Source organism: Dermacentor variabilis, chromosome 4, assembly GCF_050947875.1.
Source record: "Dermacentor variabilis isolate Ectoservices chromosome 4, ASM5094787v1, whole genome shotgun sequence".
Lineage (NCBI taxonomy): Eukaryota > Metazoa > Arthropoda > Arachnida > Ixodida > Ixodidae > Dermacentor > Dermacentor variabilis.
In genome coordinates, this window is record NC_134571.1 from 36107617 (window position 1) to 36123052 (window position 15436).

The 15436-nt window shown below is 45.3% G+C and overlaps 1 protein-coding gene across 3 annotated transcripts in view; it reads right to left on the bottom strand.

The window, feature by feature from the left end:
- LOC142578933 (solute carrier family 35 member F3-like) overlaps window positions 1–15436 on the bottom strand; it is a 225754-nt gene that overhangs the window by 38986 nt on the left and 171332 nt on the right. Inside the window, exon 1 of one of the 3 annotated variants that reach the window (XM_075688641.1) lies at window positions 3704–4051. The exons of the other annotated variants lie outside the window; for them this stretch is intronic. Coding sequence (XP_075544756.1) covers window positions 3704–3752 — 49 coding nt within the window. The 5' untranslated portion in view covers window positions 3753–4051. Of the gene's footprint in view, window positions 1–3703; window positions 4052–15436 lie in introns of those variants that run through there. 3 annotated transcript variants of the gene reach the window in all.

A 15436-nucleotide genomic window follows, 5' to 3' on the forward strand; every position in this document is an offset into this window, starting at 1 on the left:
AATTTCATCACGCCACCTAAAACTTGCATGCACATGCTCAAGGGAAGGCCACGGCAACCCATAAGTCATGAACAGGTGTGAGCCCTCACGAGAGACAACTATTTAGGCATAAAAATTACTGTTCCTGCAAGATAATCGACGGCTGACTTGCGCATGTGATACCGCTATTGGTGATACGTCACGCCTAGAGGATCATAAGGCTTATTTCGTTCTAATGAGTTTATTAAATTATGGGGTTTTACGTGCCAAAACCACGATCTTATTGTGAAGTACGCCGTATAGGGAGACTCCAGAAATTTGGACTGCCTGGGGTTCTTTAACGTGCATCTAAATGTGAGTACACGGATGTTTTCGCATTTCGCACTCATCGAAATGCGGACGCCCGGGCCGAAATTCGATCCCGTGACCTGGTGCTTAGCAGCCCAACGCCACAGCCACTAAGCAACCACGGCGGGCGTTCTTATGTGCGCACTGAACTAAACTGCCTGCAAATTTTGGAGCACGCTTTCAATTGCGACAAGTTTGACCACTTTGGGCTCCTCCTTGACGTGCACTCAATGCACGGTTCACAAGCGCTTGGGCATTCCGGCGCCCATTGGAATGCGGCGGCCAGGATCCAACCCGCGACCTCGTGGTCAGCGGTGCAACGCCATAGCCGCTATAAGCTACCACGGAGAGTTTTCAAAGATATCACAGCAAGGAAAGGAAAGAAAAGCAAAACAAACGCATTAGAAATGACGTGAACTAGCAATAAAGTGTGTCATACATTTTTGCGCCTGACTTATGCACAGCTTAGAATTGTTCCCGCAGGTGCCAACGAACACCATGAGTCCAGTCGGTGTAAACATATTTCTAGAATGAGCCTAATCTGAAATCCACACAGATGCATTCGCACGTCGATGAAGTCAGAAGAGAGGGTGATGACACGATGCGTGGTCCCATTTATCCATATATATATATATATATATATATATATATATATATATATATATATATATATATATATCAAGAAGTGGCCTTGTTTCATTTCATCGACAAGTAGTGCCCGTGCAATATAGTTTCCTACAGTAACTACTACAGAGAACTCTGGCGCTGCAATCTTCAGCCACCATAGAAACACTGGCTAGTACATGGATTTGTCTGATATTCGGGCTTGTGGCTTGAGACGTGTTTGTGGCTTTGTTTATTACGCTTTATCTTCCTTCATTGTCCTGAATTTCCAACTATTCGATATCTATATATATGCACAAGGCCCTACGAACACGCATAATCGCTACTGATTGCAGTGGTTCAGTCTGTCTAGGTTTCCAAGTCAAAACGGGAGAAGCGTCTCAACGCACTCACTTGCCTTCGACGAATTCACTAAGGTTGTTCAATGCCTCTTGTCGATGCATGCGTCCATGACGTAATGGTTTCAATATCAGGCTTCCGTACTAGACGTCCTGTGTTCGAATGCTGCCGTTGGACAACCTAATGGTGCCAATTTAATTTGTTATAACACACTAGTTTGTTTAAAATGATAACTTTACAAAGTCGCAAGAGCGTTAGAATCCAGAAGGGCGAAGTTTAGGCAAATCTATGCACTAACCAGTATTCCCACTCTGGCTGAAATACCCCGCTTGCAAATCCCGTAGACAGGAACGCCAGAGTTCCCTCTAGTAATTATTGTACGAAACTCTATGGGACACACAGGATCCCTCCATGAACAACACGTACTGTCTAAATGGCAGTATGTACGGCAGTAGGCATGTTCTAACGCAAGTTTGTAAATAACGCGAAATGACTACCCTTGAAGCATATGTAGAAGAACTTCTTGTCGGGCGAGTTGGTGCATATTAGCAAGCAGTTTTATTACTGCACAAACAAACGACCACAGAGAGAAAGCACGCAAGGACTGCGCCTGTCCTTGTGATCTCTCTCTCTCTCTCTGTGGTCATTTGTTTGCGCATTTATAAAACTGTTTGCCTTGAGACATGTTGGCAGGTGCGCATGAAATCCACGTGGCTAAATGTAGAAGCCGGGAATAAAACAAGCTTCTGAAACAAAGTCCTCTGTTACCTCAGCAGTTTGATTTATACTGACTGCATTTATGATTTACTCTTTCTCAACATAAACATGGTTGGTAATGGACATTGGTTCACTCTCAAAAAAAGTTTACTTCATGTGCAAACACCTCCGTTCTTGTGCCACAGTTTCATACGGTCAAGTAGCGTCTGAAAGGTGCCAGTGAGCAGACGTTTATTAAACCGGCGGCAATTCGGCGCGAGATCTTAAGTTCGAGCCATGCATGTGTATTTGCAAGTCTGGTTCGCAAGATGAGAAAAATTAAACGGCACACGTGTGCGACACATTTCTCAAGGCATCGAAAAAGTGCGGTGGTTTAACTGTAGAAATTACTATTTAAACATCAGTGTAGAAGTAGAACGTTACAGAAGTTGTCGAGTGGAGAGCAAGTTATGATCACCCACATAGGACCGTACTATCAGATGACGCACCTGATCATGCAACCACATGCTTTGAACATGAATAAGCGGTGCTTGTACATCAGTTAAAAATCGATATTTATGACAGCAAGCGTGAGATAAAGTTAAGAATGAAAACAAATTAATTTCCATCGCGCGAAGCGAACGGGCTGTATACGTTATGAGATACGCAGTAGCGCATCGGCTTTCAATCGATTAGTGTACCACGTGAAACCACTGACAGCGAAGCAGTCAAATTGTACGTGTCTTTTTGGGATCGCTTGGCAGACCGAACGTGCCACACATTATAAATTGTACGCGTGCGGTTGGAATTAGGTCGGGGAATATCATTATAAATCATGCACATGGATTCGCATCGCTTTCTTATCAGTCATTCGTACCGAGTGGGTGGCCAGCACGCTCAGCGGACGACGATCGATTACCGAAACAAGCAGTGCACTTCATGAGGGGAAGCAAGCTGATGCGGCAGAGTCGACATGATAGCGAAATGCATTTACTTTCCTTTTTGTTTTTCGTACGCGACTTCACTTTTCACGCTGTTGCTACGGAAAACATCAGTAATCCTCGCGTGATAATCAAGGAACTTTCTTATGGCTATGGCAATGGCATTATTATTTTGTAATCACTTATGTCAATCTGCCGCATCAGCGGCTACCTCGTGCGCTTTGCAAGCCAGTGGGTACAGATGTAAAAAAAAAGCGATTCAATATTCTGAGAAAAACTGACGATGGTTCATTACGCTGAATTTTATCATTGATTTCGGGCCCCAACCCGGTGCCTAGCGCTGCGCACTCAGCAGTATGTTCAAGACTATTTTCAAACGGTAACGCACTTTTAGCGCGTTTGCTCCGCCACTTTGATAGGCATCTGACACACGCTTTCGACACACAAGCAGAATTTGGCTCGAACAAGCAACATCGGCAAATACTCCTCTTTTCTAACCACTTCATAACAAAGCTCCACGTGACACTCCTATGACCGGAAAACCTTCATTACGCTGAAGTTTACGAATTCAGCTTCATGGCAAGAACGCGTAAGTGTCGGTAATGTAACAACGAGCTTCGTTGTGCGTGCGAGGGCTCATAACTTCGGATGGCAGCCCGAGATTCCGCTGCGATGATGAGAGACCCGTAAATAGAGTCATGCCCCAACGTTCCTCGGGGAAGCAGCCGGACAGACAGCGAACGGAGGAAGCGAGCGCGCGGGGTTGTCGCACTCACCGGTCGGCGTGTAGAAGCCGAAGCGGTTCACGATGCTAAGCAGCATCATCTAGCTAGGCCTCGCTGGCGGGCTTCCCGCTGGGTGAATCGGCGGGCGAGCCCCGCACGCCCCGTCGAGGCATCCCGGCTCCAGCGACTCTCGAAATATCCGCACTCTTACGGTGGTCGCCGCCATTCCTGCCTGCTCCTCCTCTGCCGGTTATCTCGCAGCAAGTGGCAAAATCGCGGGCGAAAAACGGTGAAACCCTTCGCGTCCGACCGTTCGCGCCGTTCGCTTGCGGAGGCATTCTTCTCGAAGGAAGGGCAACGGCTCGGCGGATTTCGGACCGGGAAGCTCGGAGCCTCGACATGGTGGCAGTCCGCCGAGAACGAGGGAAGGGAACTGGGCGGGAGGTGGTTGTCATGGCGACGGCGGTTGCCGGGCAACGCGCGCGAGTAAAAAAGGGGCGAATAAAGGCGTGGTAGGGAAAAAAAGAAGAGAGAAAAAGGGAGAGGATATCGCCACATGATGAGACCGTTGGCCCCTGGCGTGTGCGCGGGGCCGCGTGGTCGCCGGCTGAGTTATGCCGATGACTGGAAAGCTGCGTAACAGCGGTGTCGCGTGGCGGCCACGGTTTTCACTCTCGACGGGCTTGATGAAACAAAATGCTTCCGGGTGTGAATTAGCGGGCACAACTGAGCACTGCGCTTCCGAGGACGTAGAAGCCAGTGCCCGACTTTGTCTCCTTCGCTTCCGGAATGACTGACGTTTTCTTTTTCCTTTTTAATCATGGGGTTTCACGTGCCAGAACCACGATCTGATTATGAAACCCATCGTAGTGGGGGACTCCGGAAATTAGCACCATCCGAGGTTCTTTAGCGTGCACATAAATCTTAGTAAACACGGTTGTTGTCGCATTTCGCCCCAAACGAAATGCGACCGACGTGGCCGGGAATTTCTCTGGGTGCTGTCTTTATTATTATTATTATTATTATTATTATTATTATTATTATTATTATTATTATTATTATTATTATTATTATTATTATTATTATTATTATTATTATTATTATTTACTCATTTATTTATTTACAATGAAGAAGTTCCTTGGTGACTCTACTGTCGGTGAACATTTTCTTTAATTCAAGGAAGCTTTAATTCAAGGTGTAGCTTTAAAGTGGCTGAGTGGTGTGTGATAGTCAAGTAACTGTCAGGCCAGAATGAAATGCGAACAGGGAACGTCTGCTTTTGGGTACGTGCTGCACCGCCTAACCAAGCCCACTGTACACTGCTGCACAAGCGCAGTTAAGTTATGAAGTTCGCAAGTTTATGTCCTACTCTTATATTCTCGACTGTCGCTCACTTTATAATTGCGACTTGACGGCGGCGAAGCGCTGTAAGCCTCTGCTTTTCTGCTGTGTTAGCCGGTGGATCGGCGTGCTGTTCCGAGCAGTGTAGGAAACCGAACGCTTGCAGCGCTCCGTCAGCATCGTATCGAAATTATGATAACGTGAGTGACGGTCAGGAAGATACGAGCTCGACACGAACTCGTCATTTCCGTAACTTAACTGAGCATGTGCAGCAGTTTGCAGTGCATGCTCTGCTGCACATGCTAAGTGCAAACTGCGCCGTCTAAGTGCAGCAGTTTGCACTTAGACGGCGCAGCATGTTCCAATAACGACGCGCTCGCTGTTCGCACTTCATTACATTGTGATAGTACAATTTGATATTAGAAATTGTGTTGTAGCGTCGTTGAGTGCTTTCTCGTGAGCATGCGATGCTCTACGTGGAACTTCTTGCCGTGTGTGCCGCATTCAATTCTACGAGTCTAGACAAAGTCAGGCCGACATGATAAGGGAGGTTTCCCATAGGCTCAAAAAAAAGAAAAAAAGAAACACTTGTGGAAAAGTATCTTAAATATGGTGCAAGAAGCCCTTAAAGTGTTTTCGATAGAAACAAGAGAGAATATGCTCAGAAAGAGACTAGTCCTCTCATTAAACACCATCATGATAAAAACTTATTTCCTTCCTTTCGTATGCCAAATGTTCGGTAAATTATTCTTCCCGCCAGCGCCACGTTGAGTCTCTAAAACCTTTTGCACTTACTGCATGTACAACTCGACCCACTTATACTTTTTAGAGCAGCTGCTTGTCACGTACGAAATCATCTTCCAGAACAAACACTCGTGAAATAAGCTTATCTGTGTTTTAAGTTTGCACCTAACACGCTCGAATATAGATTTCTTTCTTTTTTACAGAGACTATTAGAAAGTGACACAGAACGTGTCTTACTGTCAAACCACACTAAATAGTTTTTGAATACCGCATAGAAGTGATTTCTAAAATTTATTTGTGTTTTAAATTTTATAACTATATTAACTTACTAAAGCGAAGCTTTCTTCACCTGCTATCCTGTGTCTACCATCCTAGTCGTCTTTTCACCGAGTAGATTCTTCGACACTCTTAGAAAAAAAGACGGAACAAAAAGCACGTCCGGCGGTGGGATTTGAATCGGGCCTCCCAGGACAACACTGCGGTGCTCTAACCATTAGGTCACACTTTGGTTCCCTTCGTGGTATTTATTTCAGCCCCACGTGACTCTTGCAGAAAACAAACAGATCAACAAGCTAAGAACTATCTTCCTGTTGGACGGCAACGAAGCCACAGACACAGCAGCATTTAGTTCCTATTCATCATCAAATTGTGCTGCTCAAGTCACGGTACGTCTTCACAAGGAACACTATAATGGCGGTAAAAATAAGCCGCTTACCAATACGAAATACCAATCTGGACAAAAATTCAATTCGTCCCTACAGATATTTCATCTGGATGATCCTTCGGACGAAATGAGCTGCTGATGAAAACATCAGCAACTCATTGCGTTCGGTTCGGCCTTTTGATTCAGCATGCATGTTCTCCACAGGCTATGCATTCAAATGAGTTGAAACATATCAAAAGGTGTACATCGTCCCAGCAAGTTGACACCGGATAACGCACGGAAGGAAGATTTAGATGAAGGTGTTTTTGAGCAGTTCGTTGAAGCACATCCCAAAATAAGATGGCATCTGTGCAGCTTATAACGGAATCTTCAATTGTGTCGGCTACATATCACAAAGGCGAAAATTGATGGACGTCATGAAAATGTATCTTGAACGTAGCCAAGTCCAGGAAGGCAAGGTTTCGGAATGTAATTCAGAAAGGAACGTTAAGCCGACGCATTTGACGCTCAATAGCCAGTATATGCTGTCCTGGCAGGTCGAAGTATTTTGCCCGGTAAAGTAGTGGCGGGAACAACATAGATAGTAAATCACCGTAAGGTGCTTTTTTTTTCGTAATGCACAGTACAAATATTCATTTGGAAACCAAACTGTTAAAAATCTAACCAAGAAATGAACTTCACTCATAAACCCTCAAAGACATGGTCATAAAGAAAAATTCAATGAAACTAGCATGCTATATAGGTAGAACAACCACCAGGTAGACCTGAAGAAAGTTTGACCTATAGGGCGAGAACGGTCACGAAAAAAAGAAGTAGCGAGAGGCCAACTGCCACCAACACAAATGTACTAGGTCCAGCCCACCCGAGCTAACCGGCATTAAAAGATTATCTCGTCTCATAGCTTCGTAACTAGGTCGCAATCGTACCAACTACCTCTTTCGTATGATAGCCATGTGTTGATTATGATGGTGATTTGCCTACTACGGCGCATACCCCAGGAAATTGGCCGGGAAGTGGCCTGATAATTTGAAATTAATAGGAAGAAATGACGACATGCATGCTAATATGTGAGTTGTCACATTGCGTATGTCGCGGGCGTGCGAAAGCACATGCGCGCACGACTGTTTCCCTGATGATAAAGGCGAAGCAAGCAAACGTCCAAACTTATAGCATTTCATTAACCATTTCGTCGCGAACGAAATCTTTCGTCACGAACGAAAGCCAGCGCCACCACTGACAAACCTTGGCGGCGGATGTGGAACATCCTTTCTGCCGCAGTCGTCACGAGTACCTTTCTGGGTGAAGGTAACTGCTCAATAAACACACACGTGCTACCTGAAGGCATTAATGTTGCCGGATTCTAGACCCTCATTATGTATGTATATGCAGGTGTATATGTACAGGTTGTCCCACATAACTTGAGCCGAAGTTTTAAAAATTAAATGCACTCAGTACGCGAGTTGAACCGAATGCATACTGTTGGCAGTGGCCTAGAATTACTCAGGCTATTTTTTTTTATTTTCCCCTTAACTAACGCATCAGTTATGTTTAATTAATCAACTTTTTAAGTATTGGCTGCAGACCCCAAGTGTGATACGCAAAGTTGTAGAGCACCTTGAGAAACCTCTCAATAAATTGTTTCCAACACGATATATCTCACGTGATCCTTTTTTCCGAATTCCAAAGAAAGCCCGCGAAATTTGTAAAAAAATACCATGTGACGGAGCGCTTGCGCGCTTTTATTTTGCTGCTCTCAAGCGTGCGATGGATGAACAAGGTCGGCTGCAGCGAGACTGGCCCGCCCGCGACAGGGCGATATGCCTGATGGAGGTATCTGGGCGTGCGGCTCTCATCGCATGACGGTGCAAATGCATGCTGCTGGCCGAACGTTTCCGAAGCGATAAAGTTTTGAACTGCCGATTCAGGAAAGTTATGAGCAGCGTCGCGCACCGCCAGATTCCAGCCTAACAGGCACAACATGATCACAGAATGCTTTTTCTGAACTGAAAAAAAGTTCGTTATGCTCAATTTCAGAAAACTTTTGCATGGTTCAAACGATATTTGATAAACATAAGCGTTTCCGAAAACGTTAAAGGGAATTATGATAATTTCTTTATATCAGTTAGTTTGTTATAACCCTTTTCCTACTATACCCAGAAATGTAGGAGATGAGGCGCGCGAGAGGCCTATTGCCCTCTCTCGGTGGGCACCTGCTCGAAGCTGCTTAAGCGAATGGCACTGCAGTTTAAAAAATCGGAGCTCCCTAACAAACTCAATTATCAATTAAAGTTTGAGTGACAAATGAAAAAGACCCATATGGTCACGTACTCGGAAACCTTGAACTCAGTGGTAAGAGAGCTCTAGGCTCCTGAGCTTTATAGATAGATTTCACAATAGATTTCACTGAGGTTCCTCAAGTGAAATCTATTGACGGTCACCGGCGGACATTAAAATGACTGAGGGAGTGAGTTCATACATGCTATCGCTGCAAAGAATGCGCACAAATGTATGCAAAGACCCGGGTAAAATGCGAAAGGCAGGATATAAAATAGGAGGAAGAGATAGCTGTGTCCCTCCACTTCCCGTCCAGGGAGGGCAACCTCCAGTGAATTGAAGGGACCATTTGAACTCCAGTGCCTCAACATAAATCAGTGTGAGGGCATTGGGTCGTGTTGTCAGCATACTAGCTGACCCCAGCCCGCCTCGTCTCGCCCGGCCATCACCTACAGTCCCCCCCCCCCGCTTTTTCTTTCTCTTACTTTTTTTACGTGGAAACAATATTTCCTCTTTAAAGCTTGCTACCTGTTACAAATTAAAAGGGTTAGCCGGAATTCACCATCATCATCCTGCGCTTTCCTTCCCGGCAGCAGATTTCTCCATGCACGTCTCTGAACATTTGCTCCAATCGATAAGGCGAAACAGTGCACGGCTTACTACGTGTAACATTGTTCCAGCTCTCACTTCACTGCTTCTCATTATGGGAGAAAAGGAAACGTTCAATTCGTCGCACCTTCCTTCACGATATGTGTCTGTGTTATCGAGAACACGTTCTTTGCGATTTTCTGAATGAGGTGACTGTGCTCCTGGACAGAGAAGACTTTTGCCGAGTGTTAAGCGCTGTGTTTTGTGTATGTTATGTATTCGTGTTGTGAACTGTGCCCATCACTTCATTTTTTATCCTGTCCATCTGAAGTCATCATCATGATCATCAGCCTGGATACGCCCACAGCAGAGCAAAGGCCTCTCCCATACTTCTCCAACTACCCCGGTCATGTGCCAATTGTGGCCATGTTGTCCCTGCAAACTTCTTAATCTCATCCGTCCATCTGAAGTAGCATTCCAGAAATGCCGCCAGGCAAACCTCTCCAGAATCAATTAAAGAGCCTCTCTACTTCTCTCTCTCTCTCTCTCTCTCTCTCTTTGTTACGGTGAATTATTTTTAAGGTTAATCACGGAAAACAAGCCCGACTATCATTTCTTCTATCCTTTTTTGTAGTTGCGCGTCACACCAGAATGCGTATCCCACGCCTCCCACTAGGCCCACGTGCCCATATTCTAATACACTCCAATCAGAAGCACGCGCCTTCTAGGTGGTGCCGGCGCCCGCAGCAAAAACGCCTCTTCTCAGTCAGTGCCTTGGTGGCGCCATCTGTTGTCAAAGAGGTGAAACTGCCCCGCGTTGTGTCGTTTCAATGGCAGACGTTCTATTCTCTTAGGAGAGAAGGCTCGCCCGGTCTTAATTCGTTGTTAAAAAGTTTTGGGCTCCGGTTATCGGCGCAATTCACAAAGATTTTCGGTCATAAGGGTTTCTTTCTTCTTTTTTTTTTTTGCCGTTACATGGCAGCCTTGTAATTTGTCCGGCATCATGATTTGCTGGCCACATCTCTTAAGAACAAATTTAGCGTAAGAACTTTATTCGCGAATATGGGCCGTGTACTATAAGCCCAATATCACTGCTGATTCCACGTATGTCTGCTTTATTCGGAACCAGTCCTGTTGCCGTTGTGCTTGCGCTGAAATTGCCTGGTTGAGCGTCTGAAGCTAGTGGCCGTTAAAGAAAAGGTCAATAAATGAAGGACACTTCGCATTCCATAAAATGGACCTCAGCAAATCGCTATGTTGGCTGTGCTCTCCACAAGGAACATATTGGCGGCGTTCGGGAAGGCGCCTATTTGTGTTCGACGTAACGGTGTGTTTTCTTTCTTACCGTGTCACGTTAAGCGCTGCGCAAGTTATTCCTATTACCACAAGCAAACCTTCCTGACGAGAAATATCAGTTTAACGATCACTGCCACAATGAGATCTCCACAGTAGGGCAACTCATCTTTGGAATTTACTTCTTGGAACGCCCTAACTAGCATGGCGAGCTCTTTGCTGGCTTTAGACGCCTGGCAGAATGCTCAAAAAGGCTAACCGCAAGTTGAAAACGACGAAAATTGTGCAAAGGCAAATGTCATATCCCGAAAAAGAAAAAAAAGAGGACGTTTGCTGCTTATGACGCGCCAGCTTTTGAAACTTATTTTTGATTCTGTTATTTTTTTTCACCTTCACATCATTCGCTACATTGAACGCAAAGTAAATGATTGCATGTCTCATTCTAACTGCCAGGCTCCCAGGGAGCCATTTCGCTTATGGGATACAAGCCGGGAGGCATTCACCAGTAATTTGCTCTGCATGCAGAGAAATAATACCAAAGTCAGTCGATCAGTTCGCTTATGGGCCGAACACGGTTCTTCGATTTCCGCCGCGCGCCAAGAAAAAAAAAAGAAAGCAATGTGACGAAACGCACGGCTGCATCGTTCGTCGCAAGCGTGAAACGCAGTCGCGCACAGGCATGGGTCCATTACGGTGCCATTTCTAACACACCACCTTTCAAACTGTAGCAGTGGCGGACCATGGCGCAGAGCGTCTGCCTGCTAGAGCCGCCGCGAATTGTTCTGATATTAAGGTCCGTCTTCGGTGTCGGCTGTGTTAGATCCTAGACTGTACCTCAAGGGAGCCTGTGATACTTTTGTGCAGCTGGCAAGGGCATGTTATTTAGATTATTTTAACTTTGCTTATATAAGCCCACCTGGATTTGTACGTCTCTTAAGGGACTCGAGGGACCTGGAGAGAGATGACCTTATTACGAAGGAGGAACTGAGAGGGTGGACATGAAGTGGAACCTTCTTGCTGTCCAATATTCCTCTGTGCTTTTAGCTTTCTAGTTTCAGTGAAAGGGTGTGTGACTTTTTGTGACCGTAAGCACTCTTATCAATGGCTCTTAGTTGCGTAATAGTGCTTGTTATCTTACTCATTTCCATTACTCCCATTATTCCTACCAATATTACTGTTATAGAGTAACTGACTAGAACCACATTCTTGGTCTTCCTCAAAGGTATTGTTTTCGTCTATTCAACTATAAGTATTTTCGTCGGCTTCTATTCATTCCTTATCGCCAATGCTGTCGAGGGGCTGATTCTGGCGATAAAGGGTGCGCTGATACTGGTTAGCGAATGAAGCAGGGCAAGATGAAATTCGTAAGCCACGTATGATGTGACCTCATATAATCTCATATGAGCATACGTGGGTCCCCAATTGGAACCCGTATGTTCCCAGATATCGTATACTGCGTGCCCCCATATCAAGTATGGAAACACACGGGTGTATGGGATCTTTTTTGTTCGATAGAGATATAATAGGGAATCTTTAAAAATGGCGCCACAAACCGTATTTCTCAGAATTCGCAGAATTCCTTGTATCGGGCTTCGGGGCGCGGCCATGTGACATGACGTCACGTCACGTCACGGCCCGCGCCTCGTCTGCGGACCACAGGGCAGAATATACCGAGCTATATTTTCACTCCGCATTCTGGTGGCCGAACGCTGCAGATTTAACTGGGAATGCTTTGTAAGTTTCGCAATAAACACTACGCAATTTAACAGTGTCTAGAATAGGACCCCAGGGCACTGTAAAATTTATCCACTGTTGTATCGTGTGAAAAGAAGCAAAACTTATGAATATGAATTGCGATAACTTTTTACTGCTAATTGCGATTGTTACAACCGTGACTATTATTGTTCTTCCCCATAGTTTCTTAATGTGTCGTCATTAACTTTTTATGATTACTTTGCCCCCCCTAGGCTGACATTATTTCACATTGTAATGGACCATAGATTTGCCTTTTAGGCTTATGGCCCAATTACATGTTATTTTTGTCAAACAGTTCTATCGGCGACTCAGGCGTCAGTCTTGGTTAGCCTCCCTGCCTTTCACTTGTCTGTTCTTCTTTTCTTTCCCACTTTTATCTGGGCATCGTTGTGTGCGAGATCGATCTGAACTCCTGCTTTCTCTCTCCCTTTCACTCGTCCTTCTACCTCCCACGTGTAGGGTAGCAAACTAAACAAAGTACGGCTTAAGCTCCCTGCCTTTCCTTGCCCCCGCCATCTCTTTCTCCCTCCCTCCATCCCTCCCTTCCTCTTTCCTTCTCTCTCTCTCTCTCTCTCTCTCTCTCTCCTCCTTATTGTCGTATTCGACATCTTGTCGACTCTTATCGCCCGACGGGACTGCACCGCCCTCTCTGACTGGCTCGAAAAGGAAGCATGGAGGAATTGGAGTGTCCATATTAGTACTATCTGTGCGTGCGTGCGCACGCACTTTGCTTCGCCGCCATAGCTTTGCTAGCTTGTTTGCAACGCTCGCTGCTTCAGTGCGGAGAGTAAGGAGCCGAAAGTCGCATTTTGCCTCTGGTGTCGACCGCTCGCCTCGCACCCATCGCGAGGATCATCTTCGCAGCCGGACGGGCCGAGTAATTACCGCCGATGGAAGCGTTCATCGTGTGGGCGCACAATGCCCAATAGCTGCTCGTGGCACCGAAGACCAATTGCAGCACGTAACGTAAGGATAGTCTAGCAACCTGCCAATGTGAACATAGAGGTATTGTTTCCTTCCCATCCTTGTTATAATTCATCACCCACGTTCGTCTCCACTTATATTGTTCACTGAACCTTCGTTTCACTTCTTTTCTATGTAATCATCCATTAGTGTGGTCTGAATTATTAAATAAACAATATACTTTGACTCCCAGTTTTATCTTCTCTATACTTGTTTGGACCATTCCTGTACTTGCAATATTTATTTATTTATTTATTTATTTATTTATTTATTTATTTATTTATTTATTTATTTCGAATACCCTGAGGGCCGTAGCATCAAAGAGAGGAGTGGGAATAAAAAATGCAATAAAAATACGTAATTATACATATAACAAAAAGCAAGAAAAAAAGTAAATCCTGTTTATAGAATGCTAGCTAGGGCAGTTATGCGCGTATAACCACCCGATTTATGGCCCGTCGTATATTGTAAGTACGTTCCATGACTTAAAGGGTCTAAATCATCATCACCATCACCATCAATTCAAGATTGAGCAATTCTTTTCGTGGCAGGCGGTGCAGATGTTATACTAATGAAGTTTCAATCTTCAGTTTGCAGAGCTTCGTAGCATGTTGCGGTTTGGGAGAGGAAAGGCGCATCAACAATGCTGACTCCATTCAATGTTTCGGGAAGCATTACGCGAGTCGACCGTATAACGTCAGCGAACGCAACCCGACCACACGCCTTGCAAAACGAATTGCTGCTTTTGCGTACCAGGCAAAAGAAATGAGCAACCTGAACCCAGCAGCTCCCCGAAAGGCAAAGAAACAAAAGAAAGGACCTAATTACATACCCGGAATCCGGGCAGCTTTCACGTCGGGCGCCACAAAAGGAATCGATTTCGTCTGCGTCTGACGTCAGAGAAGTGGTTTCGGCTTCTCTCTGGGCGACCAAAGTGATGGACTTCTTTCAAAGCCAGAAGTGTTGATAGCCTCCGCGGAGTGCTTTATATTCTGGGCAGATATTGCGACTGAGTCGCAATAACTCCGGGTTAAAGCGAGCCAAAGAGAGCCAGCCGGTATGTGAAACGATCTTGCCGGCGAGGCCTCCTTTCAGCTATTCGGACGAGCTTTGTGGTGTACTCGGTGCTCCCATGTTGCTCTACTTTATCTTCCGGCTACGCCTCTGCATTCTCGAACAACCCCATCTTTCGGTATTCTTCTTTTCAGTGCACAAGTTTCATATGCACATGTTTCGTTTTTAGAAATACCGAAAAGAAAAAGAAAAGGAAGGTACAGTTAGTTGTTATGGAAGGCATATCGTACTTTGGTTTTCTATGTTCCTTAGATATATGTATACCTTTTTCTTGTTTTAATACGGGAGAGCATGGAGGGTGTGGGGGAGGGTGCGCCAATTTCGACCGTGTCTATACTTAAAAATGAAAAATGCGGCACTCCTGGGTGGAAGCTTCTGTACTTTGTGCTTGTTTCTCTTCTGTTGTCGTTTATTTGGGTATTTAGAGCAAAGCTTTTTTTTCTGTGTGTGTGATTCTTCCCAGACTTTTCTTGCCGGGCTGGCTGGATTCTGCTGGGTGCTGCTGCTGTCTTGCTGAAAATCTCACACTTGCAAAAAAGAAACTGGCTTACGCTGGCCGGTGGGATGCAACCTCGATCACACAGCATAACAGAACAATGCCCTGACTCTTGCGCCACAATCGCACGTACACTTCTGCGGTGACAGCGCGAACTCGCTGTTTGAGAATATCGCTGCATCTGTCACATTGCATAGCCGGGTGCTTGAGATCACAGGCACGCGTGCTGGTTTCCTTCACGCCAAAGACGCAAGTATGAAATGGGCAAACCCGCAGAATTTGAGTCACGGCTTCATGAAAGCTTGACTTCACTTTGATTCAAAGATGTGCGCTGGATTGGCATAATTGTTTCTTCTTTTTATGCACCCCTCTGCGATTTATTTTAAAGCGTCGAGAAGCAGACTGCGAAGAGCTCTTATATATATAGGGGAGATACTTCGATCTAATGACTCAATGTCTTCGTTTATCCGTGCAGCTTAGTATTGGCATGTGAGTGAACTCCGTGGAATTTATTTTCGGCTGATCAGTGCACTTTCATCCAAACCTTTTTTACCCTAATTACAGGTTTCCTCGCGAAATACGTCTTGTCGTG